This window comes from Oncorhynchus kisutch, linkage group LG8 (genome assembly GCF_002021735.2).
Source record: "Oncorhynchus kisutch isolate 150728-3 linkage group LG8, Okis_V2, whole genome shotgun sequence".
NCBI classification, from domain to species: domain Eukaryota; kingdom Metazoa; phylum Chordata; class Actinopteri; order Salmoniformes; family Salmonidae; genus Oncorhynchus; species Oncorhynchus kisutch.
In genome coordinates, this window is record NC_034181.2 from 12,343,922 (window position 1) to 12,365,676 (window position 21,755).

Here is a 21,755-nt window from a genome sequence, read left to right on the forward strand (position 1 = left end):
AACAGTTAACCATTTGTAACATACTTGGATTGTTAAAAGAATAACCTACTATTGTTGGTGATTGTCAAGTTTTTGTGTGCATGCGTAAAGTGTGTGTTAAGTATACATACACACTGTGTAGCAAACATTGTAATAACCATGTTGCCCTTCACCAGTTTTACTCAGTGTCTTTCTAGTGGTCATGTTGGAGACAGCACGTGCAGCACCCCACTCTGGAAATGTGGACAAGTATCAGAAGGCTTTAGAACAAACCATAGAGCTTTCCAAACTGTCAGATCATGAAGCTGGCATCCTCCTGACTAGTTACGTAAGTAACAAGATAGAATGGAGGTGGTTCGGTCAATATTTTTGCCCGAGACCCGATTAATTGCATTAGCTCCCCAGGTTAATGACTGGGCTTTATCTCAGTGGGCTAACCAAGTATTGAGGGAGTGTAGGGAACCGGGGGTCACCGTGACAAACCATAGTGACGGCCTCTTCTGGCAAATTAATTTCCCAAATTCCCCATGAGTGGAAGTGATGACTTAACCATATGAGATCACGTGGGTTTTCTCAGAACTGCCCGTCGCAGTGTCACAGCCATTATTGTTTGAAGCTCAACTTTCTGCCAATATTCCACAGGGTTAGACAGTGATGACTGTAAACCCACATGATTTCATATGCTTTTCTCAGAACTGTATTATTCATGGGAAAGCTACTACAGTGTAACAACCACCGATTCAGATCATAGGCTATGACGGTACCTTTTTACACTGCTCAGCATAGTTCTGAACTATACTAGAAAACAGGTCAATTGCACAAGGAGAATGTCCAGTGAACTGATTTGAATTCCCCCCAATTCCCCCGTGTTTGCAGATGAAAACAAATGGCTTCCTGAACGACCAGCAGGCCCCCAGCATGGATGGTGTTCCCTCAGCAACCATCGCTGGCTCCACCCCTAAGGAGAAGCTTCGGAACATCTCCAACAAAGCCATGATCTTCCACTGGCACATTGCCATGGTAACCAAATACATGACTAAGATGTTGGAGGTCTCAGATAATGACACTCAGATTCTTCTGGGTCTCCTGAGCGATTCCAGGGACCGTCTCAAGAAACTCTCTGGCCGCGTAGAGGTGCTCCTGCAGATTCTGGACCTAAACACACCCACTACTACGTCCACTAAGCCCCAAGACGTGCTCCGTGATGACTATGAGAAAAAGCTCTATGGCTGGGCTGTGCTAAACGGGCACAAGGAATTTCTAGCCATGGTGTTACAGGAAGTTGCTGGCTTTAAGGATAAAAGTGTGTGAGGATTATACAAAGTGGTTGTTTGTCACCCAAGGGTGATTTTAGGATATTTATTCCAAAATAATCAGGTATTTCATGTAATTGAACAATCGGGACAAAGGCCAACCGCCAATAATATAAATGTGAAGAGAAGAGTTTGATTGCTGCACAGTATATATTTTATATCTATTTTTTTATTTATTTTTTGTTATTATTTTTGAAAAAGTCCAGAACACGGTCCTGAAACAGTCTTGAATCAAATTCATTGGTTTGCTCTTACAGTTATCAAATTTTGAATTCATATTTAAGCTACTCAGTTCACTCTCTTTAAGCTATTTTGTCCCTACTGCTCCTTGTCTATGGCGCCTCAATTATTCCTTTATGCCCCACACATGGCAGATACATTGAGGTCAATGAGGTAGTGGACGGTAAACTCAGTCAGATAAACCCAGATTAGGGTTAGGGATCTAATTACCCACGAAGCTCAGGGATTTTGCTCATCATTTTGTTTATGACCACATCCCTGGTTGAAGGTAGCCTGGTCGAACGAGTCAAAATTGAAGGAGCATCTCCTCCTGACTGAGCTGATGCACAGGGGTGATGGTGGTTGTGGTTATAGAGTGAAGCAGAACCACGAGAAGTGGTACAGGCACTTCCCAGACAGTGAAAGGTTGTGTCCCAAATGGCACTCTATTCTCTAGTGAACTACTTTTGACCAGAGCCCAAGTAGTTCACTAAATTGGGAATAGGGTGCCATTTGGGACGCAGTCACTGGCTCCCTAATCAGTCACATCTCATGACTTCCTCCCTGCATTCTCACACAAAACAGATCGCAGGCTGACGTCTGTCAGTTTCATTCTGATGCTGGATACTAAAGCGTTGCCTATGCCCTAGATGGTCATTGTATACTACAAATGTATGCATTTGTGTACTGTAGGTTGTTTTTAGGTTGCTTAATGTCTTATTTAACCGTACACTATATGGGTTTGTGTTTAAACTTGCCACTTTTGGTCTCTTAGCTACGTGGTGGCCTTTTTATAAACTGGACATTTGTGTTCAATTTGCACACAAAATGTATGTGTTCAATTTGTCATGCGATGGGTAATGTTCCCTTCAAGAACTGGAGCTGAAGGTAGTAAACACTGTAAATGTTATTCATATTTAATTAAAAAACAATATGAATACAGTAATGAATGACTACTTTTACTGTATTTGTTTTGCCATTCATATTAAAAGCTCGGTGTAGCCAAAATTCTGTTTTTCCTTTGTTTTGTATGAAATGTGAACAACAGCTGATGAAACGAACACTGTACATGTGAAACGTGTTCAGTGTTATTTCCCCAATAGTTGATGGTTGAAAATCAACACAGAACCTTAAATTCAGCTGGTTCTGCTTGGCTGGAGCTGTGGATTGCTTCAGGACATCACCAGGCAAAAATAATAAAGACTCTAACAAACATCTATGCCAATAACCGCTAGCTTTCAAGTTACATATCCCTAACATTAAGCTTCCCTGCTTCACTTGTATGGTAATGCACTGCTCAGGTCCTCTTCCCCGCTCCAATTCTGTGTTCTCACCCTGATCTGTTTCACCTGTCTTTGTGATTGTCTCCACCCCTCTCCAGGTGTCGCCCATCTTCCCTATGATGCCCTGTGTATTTATACCTGTGTTCTCTTTTTGTCTATTGCCAGTTGGTTTTGTTTGTAAAAACCTACCAGTGTTTGTTTACCTGCTCCTGCCTGGTTTCCTGCTCCTGTTTTCTAGTCCCTACAGGTTTTGACCATTCTGCCTGCCCTGACCCTGAGACAGCCTGCCGTTTTGTACCTTACCCCACCGTTCTGGATTACTGACCCCTGCCTTCCCTGAGACTGCCTGCCCTTCTGGACCGTTTACACCCTTTATGGATTACTGACCCCTGCCTGCCTTGACCTGTCGTTTGCCTGCCCCTGTGGTTGTAATAAACTATTGCTACTTCTACAGTGTCTGCATCTGGGTCTTACCTAAATGTGATATGTGGTTAATGCACTGCTCTGGTCCCCTTCCATGCTCCACTCAGCCTGAGAAAGATTATTATTTTCTTATTCCCTTTTGACCATTTAATGGAAAACCAAACTCAGCAAAAAAAGAAACATCCTCTCACTGTCAACTGTGTTTATTTTCAGCAAACTTAACATGTGTAAATATTTGTATGAACATAATTCAACAATTGAGACATAACATAAACAAGTTTCATAGACATGTGACTAAAGGAAATGGAATAATGTGTCCCTGAACAAAGGCGGGGTCAAAATCAAAAGTAACAGTCAGTATCTGGTGTGGCCACCAGCTGCATTAAGTACTGCATTGCATCTCCTCCTCATGGACTGCACCAGATTTGCCAGTTCTTGCTGTGAGATGTTACCCCACTCTTCCACCAAGGCACGTGTAAGTTCCCAGACATTTCTGGGGGGAATGGCCCTAGCCCTCACCCTCTGATCCAACAGGTCTCAGATGTGCTCAATGGGATTGAGATCCGGGCTCTTTGCTGGCCATTGCAGAAAATCCTGTCTTGCAGGAAATCACGCACAGAACGAGCAGTATGGCATTGTCATGCTGGAGGGTCATGTCAGGATGAGCCTACAGGAAGGGTACCACATAAGGGAGGAGGATGTCTTCCCTGTAATGCATAGCGTTGAGATTGCCTGCAATGACAACAAGCTCAGTCCGATGATGCTGTGACACACCGCCTCAGACCATGATGGACACTCCTCCTCCAAATTGATCCCCCTCTAGAGCACAGGCCTCAGTGTAACACATTCCTTCGACGATAAATGCGAATCTGACCATCACCCTTGGTGAGACAAAACCGAGATTGGTCAGTGAAAAGCAAACGAACCCGCCATCACTGTCTGGTCCAGTGACGGCGTGTTTGTGCCCATAGGCAATGTTGTTGCCGGTGATGTCTGGTGAGGACCTGCCTTACATCAGACCTACAAGCTCTCAGTCCAGCCTCTCTCATCCTATTGCGGACAGTCTGAGCACTGATGGAGGGATTGTGCGATCCTGGTGTAACTCGTGATGTTCGGATGTACCGTTCTTGTGCAGGTGTTGTTACACGTGGTTTGCCACTGCCAGGACAATCAACTGTCTGTCCTGTCTCCCTGTAGCGCTGTCTTAGGTGTCTCACAGTATGGACATTGCAATTTATTGCCCTGGCCACATCTTCAGTCCTCATGCCTCCTTGCTACATGCCTAAGGCACGTTCACGCAGATGAGCAGGGACCCTGGGCATGTTTCTTTTGTTGTTTTTCAGAGTCTGTAGAAAGGCCTCTTTTTAGTGTCCTAAGTTTTCATAACTTTGGCCTTAATTGCTTACCGTCTGTAAGCTGTTAGTGTCTTAACAACCGTTCCACAGGTGCGCGTTCATTAATTGTTTATGTTTCATTGAACAAGCATGGGAAATAGTGTTTAAACCCTTTACAATGATCTGTTTAGTTATTTGGATTTTTACTAATTATCTTTGAAAGATAGGGTCCTGAAAAAGGGACGTTTATTTTTTTGCTGAGTATATTACAGCAAGTAACTTACTTGTTATCCAGAACAATTTGATATATTGAGATAAAAACAGCTGGACTGGGCCTTTAATAGATGATTACACACAACATTACCCACTGGCTCCAGGTCATCTACAAGTCCATGCTAGGTAAAGCTCCGCCTTATCTCAGCTCACTGGTCACAATGGCAACACCCATCCGTAGCACGCGCTCCAGCAGGTGTATCTCACTGATCATCCCTAAAGCCAACACCTTATTTGGCCGCCTTTCGATCCAGTACTCTGCTGCCTGTGACTGGAACGAATTGCAAAAATCGCTGAAGTTGGAGACTTTTATCTCCCTCACCAACTTCAAACATCAGCTATCTGAGCAGCTAACCGATCGCTGCAGCTGTACATAGTCTATTGGTAAATAGCCCACCCTTTTTCACCTACCTCATCCCCATACTGTTTTTATTTATTTACTTTTCTGCTCTTTTGCACACCAATATCTCTACCTGTACATGACCATCTGATCATTTATCACTCCAGTGTTAATCTGCAAAACTGTAATTATTTGCCTACCTCCTCATGCCTTTTGCACACATTGTATATAGACTCCCCCTTTGTTTTCTACTGTGTTATTGACTTGTTAATTGTTTACTCCATGTTTACTCCATGTGTTGTCTGCTCACACTGCTATGCTTTATCTTGGCCAGGTCGCAGTTGCAAATGAGAACTTGTTCTCAACTAGCCTACCTGGTTAAATAAAGGTGTTCTCAACTAGCCTACCTGGTTAAATAAAGTTGAAATAAAAAAAATAAAAAAAATGACAAACATGGCATTGTGAATGTATTCTGGTTCATAAATCTCATTGCATATCTTCAGCCTGAGCCGAACTTTCTGTAGTGGCAGTTGCATCACTTTCTTGCACGTCAACTTCCTGAAGTTGAGAAATAGGTAGGTGTCATGGGAATAATACCAGGTGATTCAGTGGATATTCAGACATGTAACTCATAGGCCACAAAAAAAACTGAAGATGGAGTTTGGTTAAGCAAATAACCACGTAAAAGGAAACATCTTAATTGATTTTTCTGATGGGTTTTCACCTTGTGTGATATCACATTGTAAGATATGAAGGAAGTTGATCATATCCGCATAACTTTTTTTCAACATATGACGAAGCAAGATGAATATAAGACTGTGACCACTGTCAATGGGCTGAGCAACTCATTCTTGGCTAAACTGACAACATAAGCAAGGAAAAACTAAATATATAATGACATATGAGATTTTATATGTGAAGTTAACTGCAGGTAATATTATGCAACATCTGTGTCCACAACTACACTCAATTACAATATATTACAGAAAGAAAAGTTTTGCAAATGATTCACAAAAAGACCTACTCGAAAACCATGTGTACTTTAATTCATGTCTTTCAGTATTGTAAAATATTGCTGTAATTTTGCATTGACTTCTTTCCCAGGACTTCTTAAAGCATTGTGCATATTGGTGATGATGGTCACTCTGGAGGCTGACTCTTTACACCGAATGAAATCACCCAGGGGCTGCAGGGTCAAGGAGCTAACCACTCTCACCAAAACACTCATCAATGACAGCCTAACCAGCTATGTAAGTAGCTACATCTTTCCTAATATGCCATTTAACAGACGCTTTTATCCAAAGCAACTTACATTGAATATATAAAAATGTTGTATGTGATCCCAGCAGGAATTGAACCCACAGCCTTACTTGGAGTTGCTAGTTCTGCCATTCTCTTACCAACTAAGCCACACACACCACCTGAACCAAACAGTCTTCAGTAGCTATGTTTCCATTAACTTCCCCATGGATTTTTTTTGTTGTCTATAAATGCGATAATTGCCTTGTAGGGTGCTTTGCCATTTCACAATTTTGTTTCGATAAAAACAGCTGGTCGTAATGACGTCACACCGAAAAATTGCGAAATACTTTTGAAGCTACGCAGGCACGTGAAGTTTCGAATAAAATGTGGTGGTTAAAGTGTTTCCGTTACTCATTTAGACAAATTGCGCATTAATAAATTGGCGACAGCCTGTATGCCCTCCCACCTATCCGTGTCATGCCTCAGGTACCCCGCGAAAGCAAGCATGGATAGAATGCAATAATTTACTAATGTGTGTCATATAATAATTCTCATGTGCCAAAGTATCGCCAAGGTCCGTGCCATGGTGAAACTTACCCTCCTGATGATCTGAAATAATTGGATGATGAAATTTACCAGCCAACCAGAAAAGCAAGGCGATGCAGTTCAAACCCCCCATTTAAAAAAAAATAGTATTTTGCCAGCATTACGCATTTAGAATGACATGTGGAGTGAAGGTTGTGGTTACATGATGACAACACGTGCCCCACGTACCTTCAAAAGTAATCGGCAATCATAATTTATTAGAAAAACTGTTTCCATCGTCATTTGTCGCAATTAAGTTCGACAAAAGAAAAATCCACCTGTAGAAAGGATAAAAATGTCTCCAATCTTCCGTTTCCATTACGCGTGATTTTTCTGCCAACATTGCTTTTGTCGAATAAACCTGGGTCAATAGAAACTTGCCTACTGACTGACTTTAGTAACCGTGTTTACTTACATACTGTACCTGTACAATTACTACTGTTCTGTTCCCTTGGGTCCCATCGTGAACCTTTCAGTTCTTTACTTATTGATCCACGCAAATTCCAACGTTTTCCTTTCTGCCAATTTGGAGAAAGACAAGTCAGTTCATGGGTCAAAATACCAACTGTTGTTACTGGGATATTAATTGCCCTCTTTATTTAACTGAGACATTCTGTCCATGATAAGTAACAACTGAAAAACATTGACTTAAAACAGAATGTACTGAAGACATTCCATCATGTCAGAGTACATATTTATGGTCTATTTTCAAATCTTTTTTTCCACAGATGGCAGCCAATGGACAGAACCAACCATTTGCCCAGGGGTTCCCAGATCTGGACCTCAACAGTACCTCACCTTCCCCTCTGGAGAGAGCTCAGTGTGGGCTACACTTCATTGGCAAGGCCCTGAAAGAAGTCCTCAAGGACCAAGAGAGTGACCTGAACCCAGATCACATATCAATGCACAACAACCTGAATGACTCTGTTACCATGGTGGGGAGGCTATGTGCCTGTCTGAAGATAACCATTGGGGTTGACTGCACCCAGAAGCCAGCCCATCCCGAGATGCCCAAGCCCCCCTTTCAGAGGAAGCGGTGGAGCATTACCCTGCTGGAGGAGTCACGGGACTTCCTGGTTTGGGTGGAGTCTGTAGTGGATTCCAGAATACCATTGATTCTATAATCACTGAATTTTATTTTATTTATTATAATATTAATGTATTTGGTGAATTGAATGTATTTATTCATCTTAAATGCTATTTATTCAAATGTTATGGATGCTTTCTTTTAGTACAAAGTTTCAGCATATTACCAGCTCATGTCTATCTTGACTACAGCAACAGCATTTCTGTTTTCTTATAAAGCTGATTTGTATCGGAAGTTCTGCAATAATAATAATAATACCATTGCCAAACAGTGTCATGATGACATAGTTCTAATAGTTTGTGCTAAATGAAACAGTTTGCATACTTAGTGGACAGGCCTACACTGTGTTCCCTTCCCATGTGACAGTCATTAATCAAATAGCCATGAATGAACATTTGTCAGGACCTTAATATATTTTCTAATTACAAGACAGATTCTGTTTTCACAGCCTTCAGGATGATTAATTGTTTAGCTCTGGCTATGTTCCCCAAGTGGATAATTTAAAGGCATGGAGAATTATTATATCTGCAGAGGGCTACTGTGCATTCCAAATGGCACTTTATATAGGGGCGGCAGGTAGCCTAGTGGGGAGGCAGGTAGCCTAGTGGGGCGGCAGGTAGCCTAGTGGGGCGGCAGGTAGCCTAGTGGGGCGGCAGGTAGCCTAGTGGGGCGGCAGGTAGCCTAGTGGGGCGGCAGGTAGCCTAGTGGGGAGGCAGGTAGACAAGTGGTTAAAGCATTGGGCTAGTAACCGAAAGGTTACTAGATCGAATCCCCAAGCTGATAAGGTAAAAATCTGTTGTTCTGCCCCTGAACAAGGCAGTTAACCCACTGTTTCTAGGCCATCATTGTAAATAAGAATTTGTTCTTAACTGACCAGTTAAATAAAATAAAAATATACCTGCACCCTACATAGTGTATAAATTACAACCACTGAAAGCCCCTTCTTCAAATCAAGCGAGATGCTTCAAGCTCATCAAACACTTCTGAAATTGATGTGACACTGTCCAAGTTTCTCATCCCCCACTTTGTGAAAAAATAAAATATGTTTAAAAAGTTTTCATTTTGTCATACTGTATATTAAAATATGCCAATTCTTGTTGATACAGCTCTGACCCCCGGTAAACATTATCCAATATATAGAATGCTTTCATAGTGTGAAATACATAAACTTATTTAATAAAATACTGAGAATTTTTCTGAAAGGGTCTGCGAAATGTAAACTGTAAGCCGATAACTTTCACAGTCACTTTATTAAATAACCAGTCAGTCAATATCCATGCACGACTACACACAAAAGTAGACATTCTTTAGTTTGTTTTTATATTCAACAATAAGGACTAAACAACCAATAACAACCTTCAGTATATCGTCAGGCATTAAATACAGACCTTTATAACATGGGTCGTGTTCATTTTGCACCGAACAGACTAAAACATGTGAGACTCAAACATTTTTAAACATTTTCTGTTGCGTGCCCTAATGAACATGACCATAATGTGGAACAATGGCAGCATGAGGTGAATCCTAACTGGTCTAATGAGCCCTGATGATCATCACTGATGAAGTTATGAAGCTATGCACTTATGAAGTGTAAATAATATAGCTATATCACATACAGTATTTGTCCATTGTTGTGAGGTTACGATAGTGTTCTTCAGAGCCATATGTAGAGACTGTTACTCTCATTACTTTATCAAAAGGTTCAACATGGCATCCGTTATTGTCAGTCAAATCCCCTCTATACAAGGTTTGGTGTTCTTGGTAGCTCCCATCTGTTAAGCACCGTATGGTGTCATTTCAAGGCCATTATGTCGACACAAGATGAAGGGGAATCCCGTCTTCCCACGGAGTATCAAGGTGCGTCTCTTGGCTCTTAGTTGGACTCTTAGTTTTCTTTACATTCTCGTAAGTCCCAGACAACCGTTATTAGTTTCAATACAGTCTCGTAAGTCCCAGACAACCATTATTAGTTTCTATATAGTCTCGTAAGTCCCAGACAAACATTATTAGTTTCTATACATTCTCGTAAGTCCCAGACAACCGTTATTAGTTTCAATACAGTCTCGTAGGTCCCAGAGGACCGTTATTAGTTTCTATACAGTCTTGTAGGTCCCAGAGGACCGTTATTAGTTTCTATACAGTCTTGTAGGTCCCAGAGGACCGTTATTAGTTTCTATACAGTCTTGTAGGTCCCAGAGGACCGTTACTAGTTTCTATAAGTCTCGTAGGTCCCAGAGGACCGTTATTAGTTTCTATACAGTCTTGTAGGTCCCAGAGGACCGTTATTAGTTTCTATACAGTCTTGTAGGTCCCAGAGGACCGTTACTAGTTTCTATAAGTCTCGTAGGTCCCAGAGGACCGTTATTAGTTTCTATACAGTCTCGTAGGTCCCAGAGGACCATTATTAGTTTCTATACAGTATCGTAGGTCCAAACAATCATATAGGCAGGAGTTCGGGTGGACTTTCTCCATAACAGTATTTTGCTTGTGGATTTCTGTAGGTATTTTCATGTTGGACACTCTTCAGGAGCAAAAAGAGAGGGTAAACACAACCATTAGAATGTTTTACATCAATCTCTCTTGCCATCTCTGCATGACAGGATGTGGGTAGGGTCAGGGAGTGATGAGAGAACTGGGCCCAGATTCACAAAACCTTAAGAATACATTTCTCATTAACTGCCATTTTTTTCGATAAAAGCCAGCTAAATCAGTTTCCTAGCAACAAACATCTTAAGAAGCTTCATAAGAAAATCATTCAATCTTGTTGAAGAATTGCATTTACAAACTAACTTATTTTTTTCTTATTTATTAAGAAGCTTCTTACATTTTTGCATAAGAAGTGTTTTGTGAATCTGGGCACGGTTATCCTTGTTTGTTTCATGTAGACAACTCAACCTACCTGCGATGAAGTCCGACACTTGGCTAAACACAGCTCAAAGTGGTCCTCCACGGCTGTGAATAGGTTCTGGAAGCCATCTGCAGCTCTGTTCAGGAAACTCTCTAGAAGAGGTTGCTGAGAAGGAGAGAATATGAGAAAGAGAGAGAGAGAGGAGTAGAGGTGCAACAGTCAGATCAAAATCTGGTACTTCTCACATGGATTAGTCATAACACAACCACTGCAAAAGGTTCAGATGAAAACAACGTAAAGTTAAAGATGTCAGGGTAAGATAGAGATCTGACTCCATTGCCCGAAAAGCCATGCACCCAAAAGATGTACATGCAAAAGATGCAAATTCTCATTTGGAACAAAACATTTTGCTGTTGGATGCAGCTCAACAACAGTGCCACAGCTTGAATACCTTATCAGGCTGGAGGCAGCAGGACACACAGTGCTCGTAGATGTTGCAGCAGCCATTGGCCAGACAGCTTTTACAAATGTACTGTCTTGAGCTGGGGGCATTGACATTACAGCAACCATTCACCAGCAGATCGTTTCTGTCACACACATAACCTGTGGGGACATTCACATGTACAATGGATTAGTGACTTGAATATTGAAGTGGTATTTTATAATACCTCAATGATAGGGGCTTTTCTCACATCATCTTTCCTTAAAACGCATTGGGGAAGAAGAACAGAGGGGAGGGACCTTGGGCATTCTTCTCAAATACGGTTGAAAAGAAGGTGAGGAGAAGGTGAGAAAAAACTGTTGGAGAAAGAGGCGTTATTCCCTTAGGAATAAATAATTCCCTAAGGAATAAATAATTCCCTAAGTGAGTGAATGAGTCCAGTTAGGTTCATAACTCACCCAGTTCATCTGTGAGCAGCGTTTTGCCCTGAATGGAGTTCCGGCACTGAGTGATCTGCCTGCTACTGTTGCCCAGGTTGAACCTGACTTTCCATGGGATCCGGTGATCCGGGTCCCTGGCCTCCAACAGGTTGCGATCCCGTATGGTTCTCTCCTCCTGCATAACACATCACAATATATATCTCACACACACATCTTGTATAGCCAAAAGTCAAGACCTTGCTGCAAGACAGATAGATAGTCAGGTGTGGTTTGACAAACTAGTATAGCCTAGAGCTGGACCTCATATCAATCAAATGTATTCATAAATCTGTGTTCTGTGGACTAAATATAAACATGAGATGTCAAGAGTTTAAATACCTGTTTCAGGGTGCTGGTTAGGAAGTAGATCAAAGACAGTCCAAACACCACACCTAGCACCCAACGTTTTCTCAGTAACCTTCTTAGCACCATGGCATGACGTTATTGGAAGATCCCTGATTGGATTGCAGCAATGCTAACTAGATAATATTAGCTGGATAAACCATATGGTAGCTTGAAATTTCTGGTTCAACTGGGGTGTCTGGTTATGATTGGCAGTTTAGAAATCACGTTCAATAACTGAGCTTCGTTTGGTCAACACCACAACCTAACCCATTTTGCTGGCTAGTTAGCAAAGCTAGGCAAGAAACCGTGGTAAATAACGTTAGCTAGCTATCTGTATATAAATACGCTGTAGAGAAGGACCACAGCTGTGCTAGTTAGGTAGCTACAAAGTAACGTACACATTCGCTAGCCGTTTAAAATAAAGACTGCTTTGTTAGCCTGCGTCGCTGCTAACGATGCTAGGCTAACTACTCACCCAGCTAGGTAGACTGACAGTTAACATTAGCTAGCTAACGTTACCTGCCGTGAGATGCATTAGCTAGAGTTAGCTGGCTATAACTCTGCAAAACAACCCCTACTGACAAATAACATATATTGTTGACGTTGCCGTCAGATAAATGACCGAGAAAGCTTAGAAAATAAACAACGTTTTCCCCATGAAATCTGACGTCCACCATCAAAACAATTCCCTAACACGGATGTGTGGTGGGAAAGTGAACGCTGATTGGACGAGTTGAATGTCATTGACGTCATACAGGAAAAACATCGTCGCGAGCCAGGCCAGGCAAGCCGCAGGGGTGTGTAGGCAAAATAACTACATGGGAATGAGAAGAATAAACAAAACGATGATTCAGGTGAGACCAACAATTGCCGTGGACAAATATTAACTAAGAATCATGCATATAAATCATGCAATAGAGAAACCAGTAAACCATTGTACTGTACATGTAAATGGTGGCGTGATGGTGCGACTGCCAACCATCATAGCTAGTTAGCGTTAGCTATCTGCGGTTAGCTAATTGTTGCAATAAAGTCTATCCAACCATCGATACTCTCCTTGCGGCGTTGTACTGTATTCCCTTATTGCAGTCTGTGTGTCTGTCTGCACCCCACCATAGCCCTGGATCACTCGGGTATGAACTGGATGTGCCATGCAGAGAAGACACAGCAGCAACACGGATGGCATGCCCTCTGAAAGGTTTGAGTTCACGTCCTAGGACACAGGCATTTGCAGGTTCATCATCACAACCTGAAATTGTGCACTAAAGAGGATTGAATATATATATTTATATAACTGGTTAACTTCGGGAGCCAAATCCATTGAAAGGCAATGCAAGAAATAAACAATAGACAACAGTCTTTGAACCGTCAAAAGATGCAGCTGATCCTCTCTCTGCTCTCCAGGAGCCGTAGCCAAACCCTTGGATCAGAAAGCAGCCTGGACGAAGGAGGTGTGTTTGACTGCCTGAAACCCGACTCGCCCACCTCCCCCCAGCAGCTCTTCTCCGGCCTGGTTGGGGTCGGGGTTCCCTCGGGATCTGGTGTGCCCTCCGCAAACTTCCAGGCGGCTGGTCTTGTTCTGGGGACTCCTCCAGACGTCTTCATCCAGATGACTGCCTCCTCCAGGGAGGAAGGGGGGCCACACCGCTCTGAGTGTGGGCCCTACCTCCCCCGCCCGCCCCCGCACCATCATCACAACCACCACCACTTCCACCAGCCACTACAGCACCGTACATCCGGAGAGAGGCATGGGAACAGGGAGGAGGCCTCGGAAGACCCCTCTACACCAGCTCCGGCCTTGTCGGAGCTGAAGCCTGTAGTCACCTGGCTACAGAGGGGGTTCCCGTTCATCCTGATCCTCCTGGCTAAAGTGTGTTTTCAGCACAAGCTCGGTAAGACTGGTTTTTAGATCGCAATAAAAAAAAAGTGACTCTTACACGTGTGTAGTAATACCAATACTACACTGATATACTACACTGAAATAAATACTATACTGATAAATACCTCACTGATATAAATACTACACATATATACTAGACTGATATAAAGACTACACTAATGACAATGTTTTTGTTAGTAGTTGCTTGGTAATTGTATAGTATTGGAGTCGGTCGTTTTGAGGAATAAGTAGAATAAGGAAAATTTGGAAACTTTGGACGTGTCAGATACTGTGTGTGACTGACTGGTAACTCTTCTGTTTCTCTCTGGTAGGTATTGCTGTCTGTATTGGGATGGCCAGCACGTTTGCCTTCGCCAATTCATCATTCAAGCACCAGGTGTCACTACGGGTAATTTTCACCTTTTGTACAACTTTGATATGAGAGCATAACTCTGATACTTTTTATAAACATTATTTGAGTGTTATCGATCTATGTAAATAGCTAGCCCGAGAGAAAGTGAGAATATGCGTACATTGGTGATTAGTAAAGTATTTGATTATTTACTATTTGTCTGTCTGCATATCAGGAGGAGAGGTCTGTGGTTGTAGCTCTCTGGATGATCATGTTCCTATCTGGAAACATAGTGTATCTCTACTACACATTCAGTGCTGAGGAGCTGTACAACAGGTAGGGTAAAACCATGTCTTGTGGTTCTTTCTTATGGTATTGCACTGAAGACCTTACATTGCACTAAAAACCCAACATTGTCAACCACCCAATATTTAGGCCTAATGGTTTACAGTTGGCTGACATTGACATTTACCTCTTTGATATTATTCTCTTTCTCATCGATCTGTATACAGTATGACTGTGGTAATTTTTTCATTCAGTTTTGTCCTTTTTGTTGTTGTAATATGATTTTCATTGTCTTTAGGTTATGTTACCATGTGCCTTCTTGTCCTGTGAGTATTGATTTTCGTTTATCATTTCACCTGTTTTCACATTTTGTTTTGTCCTTCACATTTTGTTTTGTCCTTCACATTTTGTTTTGTCCTTCACATTTTGTTTTGTCCTCCACATTTTGTTTTGTCCTCCACATTTTTAGTCATGTTGTTAATTTTTGTTACTGTCTTCTGTGTTGATCCATGAATGTGTCCCTTGTAACCATTAGAGACTAGACCAGACATAAGGTATCACATCCATCCACAATCAAACCTCAACCTGTAAAGTACTGAAATCTGTCTCATCTCTGCCCCCCCCCCCCCCCCCAAAAAAAAAATCAGTCTGATGTTTGCAAAGCCCAACATAAACAGTTTTGACTTCTTTGATCTAATCTGGGCGGTGGGGATCACCGACTTTGTTCTCAAGTACTTTACAATCGGCCTGAAGTGCTTCATCCTGTTTCTACCCAAGATCCTCCTGGCCTTCAAATCCAGGGTAAGAGCCTGTGTTAGTGTGTTTTTATATTCATCAACGTTTTTACTGTTTTCCTCAGGGTTACAGCTAGTGTGTGTTTTATATTCATTAAAGTTTCCCTCATGTCCTTGGGGTCACAGTGTGGGAGTGTGTGTATTGATGTCTTATCCACATGACAGTTTTGCTTATAATAACCTGTGGTCACAGAAAGAGTGTGTGTCTGTGATTGTGTATCTGTATGTGTTCTATCAGTGTGCAGGTTTTGCACCTGGGGCTCACAGTATGTTTTGACAAGTGATTTATACATACACTAGATGACTGATAGGGGGCGCTGTGCTGAGGCTACCGTGCCTCCATATTGGCATTCCTATACCGTTGTAAAAAATATTCTGGAATCTATAGAAATGCATTTATTAATGTCTATTTGTTTTTGCCACATGTATTCTGTTACAGACACCTTCATGCATACTTTTAAATTACATGTGAGCTAAACGTATATTTTAAAAATATATAAAAATGGTTGCTTAAACTATATCTTTTTGAGATTACTAATGCCACTGGCCCCACTAAAACAACAAATATTAAATACATGTCATTTTGACCATGAAACATTTAATTGAAATACTGTAGAATTCCATGAATTCCTATGGACGGCTGCTCCTACTGGGGAGTGCCACAATTGCTGACCGGTGGCTTCAAAGCCTCTCGATAGCCAATACATAAAATCAGCAATCCAGGGTTTATATACATCATTGGTTTTGACTCGGCTAATAAACAGGCCAATCGGAGAATTAGGCGGCTGCCACTGAGCTCATTCATCCTGGGGGACTGCAGGGGTGAGGTCATCACTCCCTGGGGCTGGACCATTACTGTGGTGTGTGTGTGTGCTCCCACTACCACTCACTTTCGGCTGCTGGGGAAGCCCACGCCACGCAATCACTAAACCGACCGACCAACCCCCACCTCAGCCCCCATCTTCTGCCTTCCTGCCCCCCCTTACAGAAAAAGACACGCCAGACTCATGTACATTGATTTATTATTTGATTTAGTTTGCTCTGCTGTTTCTTCAACATTGCTCCTTGGCTGGCTACATTGTTGGCACTGTCAGTGCACTCCACTCTAGGGAAATGTATTTTCTAGTATCCATGCATCCACTTGAAGCAAGATTTAATGAAAACATGTTTTTAGCAGCTGAGGGGGATAACTCATAACAGTGGCGTACCCTAACTGCTGGTTAGGTTTTGATTGGTAGTCTGAGAGGTCAGCGTCACTAATGAAAAAAACCCAGCAGGAAGTCCCAGAATGTGTTGGAACTGCTGCCATGGCTCAAAGTTTCTGGCTGGAGTCCAGTTTTTGTTTGACACATCCAGTGCGTGTGTGTGGGGGGGGGGGGGGGGGTCAACAATGAGGAAAGATGAATTTCCTGCTTGCGGAGGTCTCCCACCCTCAGTGTCTCTGCTACAGGGTTTCCAACCCAGAGTGATTAATCTCTGTCAAGTGATATCCACATAACCATTATACATACTGTGATGCCACTGGGAATCCATTTCCTGTTAGTGTTAGCCTTCTGTTTTTGAACCCCCCCACTCCTCCCACACACACAGCAACAACAGGAACTTTTTATTTTTGAAGAGTACTTTCGCCTTGTCCTCCTGGCTTCCCCTGTGGGATCCATTGGAGAGCAAGGAGGAGTGGCCTCTTAAAGAAAAGATGGCTGCCCCTGCAGGTTGACTTGCCTAGGGCTGAACTGTGTGGGTAGCAGGTGAAGAGAGCCGAGTGGCTCCCAGTTTCTCTTGCAGTGTGGGGAAATTGCCTTTACTGCTGTGAAGCTGCAGCCTGCGGAGCCCTCGCCGGTGGCCATGCTTAGGCTGGAGCTTGTTGCTTGCAGTGTGCTGCTGCTCAACAGATAGGACTAGAGCTAGCCTTATATGTGCTGCTTTTTGGCCGTTTACTTAACTTAATGAAAACAGACTCTATATTGAGGGAATATACACTTGTCTTTGAAGATTAAAATTAGTTTGTGATGGATCCTCTGTTTTTTTCACACCATCTCAAACCACAGACATTGTTCAGATGAATCATAAAACATGTATTACATGCATTTCCAATGTCTTATCAGTGTCCTCCATGTGTGTGTATGTCACAGGGTAAGTTCTACCTGGTGATAGAGGAGCTGAGTCAGTTGTGCAGGGCCTTAGTGCCCATCCAGCTGTGGTACAAGTACATCATGGGAGAGGACCCGTCCACCAGCTACTTCCTAGGAGCCATGCTCATTATCAGCTACAGCCTCTGCAAGGTAACGTAGCGCTAATATAACTCACCCACAGCCTCTACAAGGTAACGTAGCGCTAATATAACTCACCCACAGCCTCTACAAGGTAACGTAGCGTTAATATAACTCACCCACAGCCTCTACAAGGTAACGTGGCGCTAATATAACTCACCCACAGTCTCTACAAGGTAACGTAGCGCTAATATAACTCACCCACAGCCTCTACAAGGTAACGTATAGCTAATATAACTCACCCACAGCCTCTACAAGGTAACGTATAGCTAATATAACTCACCCACAGCCTCCACAAGGTAACGTAGCGCCAAAATAACTCACACTCCTTTATGTGTAGGTGGTGGTAGTTGTATTCAATGTTGTTGGAGTAGCCTGTTCAATGGAGTCATATTCCGTTATATTCAACTCTATATTTAGGAGTTGTTGGTATTGTGATTGCTAAATGTGGGTGGGTGGGGGTAGTGTATGTGCAAGAAATGCGTGATAAATAGGCTAAAGCATGAAGACATCATGGGTGGCTACAGCTTTGAAAGTATTATGGGTTGAGATGAGACACTGGAGAAATTTAGTCATAGTTGTTCATAGATGTGTGTCCTCAGAAGGTTGCAAAATGGGACAGGACACTGCACCTCACTGAGTGGTTAAATAATAGAACATTTCATTCAGTTAAGAATAGAAAAGGAACCAAAATATATTGACCTAGTAAAGAATTGTGTTAGTTAGAAAGAACGTCATAAGTTAGAATTTTGTAATGTTTTCAGGATAATATTCAGTGGTCACCAACCCTGTTCCTGGAAAGCTGGAGGTGCAGGTTTTTTTCCCATCCCTGCACTAATGCACCCGATTCTAGAGCCTTGACTGTTTGTGTTTATCTTTCAGTCGTTTGACCTCTGTGGACGAGTATCAGCCATACGCAAGGCCATGGCAATTCTCTGCAGTTCTCAGGTGAGAAATTATTACTTTTTGTAAATACAAGTATCTGGGTCAATTGGCAGCCCACTTCACTATCCTATAGCCATGGAAGTAATATTTCTAGCTAAAGTAGTACACCTTCAACTGTCAACTGGTTGTGCCTGATCTTGCACTCTGATTGAGTTATATTACTACATATACATTATTGGATATACAGTGGGGCAAAAAAGTATTTAGTCAGCCACCAATTGTGCAAGTTCTCCCACTTAAAAAGATGAAAGAGGCCTGTAATTTTCATCATAAGTACACTTCAACTATGACAGACAAAATGAGAAAAAAATCCAGAAAATCACATTGTAGGATTTTTAATGAGTTTATTTGCAAATGATGGTGGAAAATAAGTATTTGGTCAATAACAAAAGTTTATCTCAATACTTTGTTATATACCCTTTGTTGGCAATGACAGAGGTCAAACGTTTTCTGTAAGTCTTCACAAGGTTTTCACACACTGTTGCTGGTATTTTGGCCCATTCCTCCATGCAGATCTCCTCTAAAGCAGTCATGTTTTGTGGCTGTTGCTGGGCAACACGGACTTTCAACTCCCTCCAAAGATTTTATATGGGGTTGAGATCTGGAGACTGGCTAGGCCACTCCAGGACCTTGAAATGCTTCTTACGAAGCCACTCCTTCGTTGCCCGGGCGGTGTGTTTGGGATCATTGTCATGCTGAAAGACCCAGCCACGTTTCTTCTTCAACGCCCTTGCTGATGGAAGGAGGTTTTCACTCAAAATCTCACGATGCATGGCCCCATTCATTCTTTCCTTTACACGGATCAGTCGTCCTGGTCCCTTTGCAGAAAAACAGCCCCAAAGCATGATGTTTCCACCCCCATGCTTCACAGTAGGTATGGTGTTCTTCGGATGCAACTCAGCATTCTTTGTCCTCCAAACACGACGAGTTGAGTTTTTACCAAAAAGTTATATTTTGGTTTCATCTGACCATATGACATTCTCACAATCTTCTTCTGGATCATCCAAATGCTCTCTAGCAAACTTCAGATGGGCCTGGACATGTACTGGCTTAAGCAGGGGGACACGTCTGGGACTGCAGGATTTGAGTCCCTGGCGGCGTAGTGTGTTGCTGATGGTAGGCTTTGTTACTTTGGTCCCAGCTCTCTGCAGGTCATTCACTAGGTCCCCCCGTGTGGTTCTGGGATTTTTGCTCACCGTTCTCGTGATCATTTTGACCCCATGGGGTGAGATCTTGCGTGGCGCCCCAGATCGAGGGAGATTATCAGTGGTCTTGTATGTCTTCCTAATATGTCTTCCTAATTTCCTAATAATTGCTCCCACAGTTGATTTCTTCAAACCAAGCTGCTTACCTATTGCAGATTCAGTCTTCCCAGCCTGGTGCAGGTCTACAATTTTGTTTCTGGTGTCCTTTGACAGCTCTTTGGTCTTGGCCATAGTGGAGTTTGGAGTGTGACTGTTTGAGGTTGTGGACAGGTCTTTTATACTGATATCAAGTTCAAACAGGTGCCATTTATACAGGTAACGAGTGGAGGACAGAGGAGCCTCTTAAAGAAGAAGTTACAGGTCTGTGAGAGCCAGAAATCTTGCTTGTTTGTAGGTGACCAAATACTTATTTTCCACCATAATTTGCAAATAAATTAATTAAAAATCCTACAATGGGATTTTCTGGATTTTATTTTTCATTTTGTCTGTCATAGTTGAAGTGTACCTATGATGAAAATTACAGGCCTCTCTCATCTCTTTAAGTGGGAGAACTTGCACAATTGGTGGCTGACTAAATACTTTTTTGCCCCACTGTACACTGAGTTGACCTTGTATGGAATGGGAATGTAAACAATATAAAATATATTATTTAGTAATTTAGTAGACACTCTTATCCAGAGCGATGTGCAGGAGCAATTAGGGTTTACGTGCATTGGTGAAAGGGCACATCGACCGATTTTTCATCTATTCGGCTCGGGGATTCGAAACCAGCAAACGTTTGGTTATCGGCAGCCTTTCGGTTAACCGCTAGCCTACCTGCCTTTGTCTCTTTGTGACCACCTAGTTGCTGCTCTATCACCCACAGAGTTATGGTGTGAGAGCCAGCAGCCAGCAGTGCAGTGAAGCCGGAGACGTGTGTGCTATTTGTCAGGGCGACTTCAGAGACCCCATCGTTCTTCTCTGTCAGGTGAGGGGACATATATGAACCCATGGCCCTGTCTCTAGCTACTATCCTCACTTGTATGTTATTCACTGCTAAGAGTTCTATGTTACATTTGTGTCAGGTTGTCATTTTTTACCAACAGCTGATTGTGTGATCTTGTGGGCAATCTGTGGTGTAGACAGTAAGTAGAGTAGTGTCATGTCATGGGTGAAGGAGTGCATGTAACGTTAAACTTAATTTTGTCTGTCTGTCTCTCTCCCCTCTAGCATGTGTTCTGTGAGGAGTGCCTGTGTCTGTGGTTCGACCGTGAGCGAACGTGCCCCCTGTGTCGATCTGCGGTCATAGAGACCCTGCACTGCTGGAAGGACGGCACCACCTCTGCCCACGTCCAGATCTACTAGTGATTGATGGCCAGATGCCCACCAGACACTGGGTGGCACTATGGAGTCAAATTTAGTATGCCATTAATGTATCAAGTCAGTTACTATACCTTCTCTACACCGCTGTCACTATCCCTATCACACTGCTTGTCTAAGTTTGGCTTCAGCCATGTCTTGCAAAGAAATAGAATATTAACTTATCTCAGTGTGACCCAGCACCATGTGGTATGGGTTAGTATTCTGGCAAAGGGTACCTATAGTAGTATCTCAGTGCAACAATTGCTTGTTTGCTAATGTATTTAGTTATGCATTTCACCTGATTTGTAGTGTAGATTCAGCTTATGTTTAATGACATTATTTAAAATACAAAAACTTTATAGAAAAAGTCACAGGTTCTGTTGTCTTTCATTGTGTATCAGACTTTCCAATTAAACCATGATTTATGCAGTATTGTTCAACATTTATTGAATGTTTTATGTTGTCACGATATTGCTCATTGTATAATAATTA

At 42.4% G+C, this 21,755-nt stretch overlaps 2 protein-coding genes across 3 annotated transcripts; one reads left to right on the forward strand and one right to left on the reverse strand.

Annotated features, from left to right (window-relative positions):
* Positions 1 to 9,309: 9,309 nt before the first annotated feature.
* LOC109896181 (UPF0454 protein C12orf49 homolog) lies at positions 9,310 to 12,959 on the reverse strand. The gene is made up of 5 exons (XM_020490474.2): positions 12,187 to 12,959; positions 11,827 to 11,983; positions 11,378 to 11,529; positions 10,978 to 11,091; positions 9,310 to 10,599 (listed from the first exon to the last, which is right to left on the reverse strand). Exons 1-5 carry the CDS (start codon positions 12,277 to 12,279, stop codon positions 10,516 to 10,518), a joined length of 600 nt encoding a protein of 199 aa, XP_020346063.1. The 5' UTR covers positions 12,280 to 12,959; the 3' UTR covers positions 9,310 to 10,515.
* Positions 12,933 to 21,705, forward strand: rnft2 (ring finger protein, transmembrane 2). 2 transcript variants are annotated; one of them, XM_020490473.2, is made up of 11 exons: positions 12,936 to 13,046; positions 13,311 to 13,390; positions 13,597 to 14,084; positions 14,404 to 14,480; positions 14,659 to 14,759; positions 15,007 to 15,034; positions 15,441 to 15,509; positions 17,635 to 17,784; positions 18,655 to 18,720; positions 20,788 to 20,889; positions 21,132 to 21,705. In XM_020490473.2, the coding sequence occupies exons 2-11, from the start codon at positions 13,344 to 13,346 to the stop codon at positions 21,264 to 21,266; spliced, it is 1,263 nt and encodes a 420-aa protein (XP_020346062.1). In that variant the 5' UTR covers positions 12,936 to 13,046; positions 13,311 to 13,343; the 3' UTR covers positions 21,267 to 21,705. The 2 variants fall into 2 exon arrangements, with proteins under 2 accessions (XP_020346061.1, XP_020346062.1); XM_020490472.2 differs by lacking the exon at positions 15,007 to 15,034 and having other exon boundaries at positions 12,933 to 13,046; positions 15,356 to 15,509.
* The last annotated feature ends 50 nt before the right edge of the window (positions 21,706 to 21,755 follow it).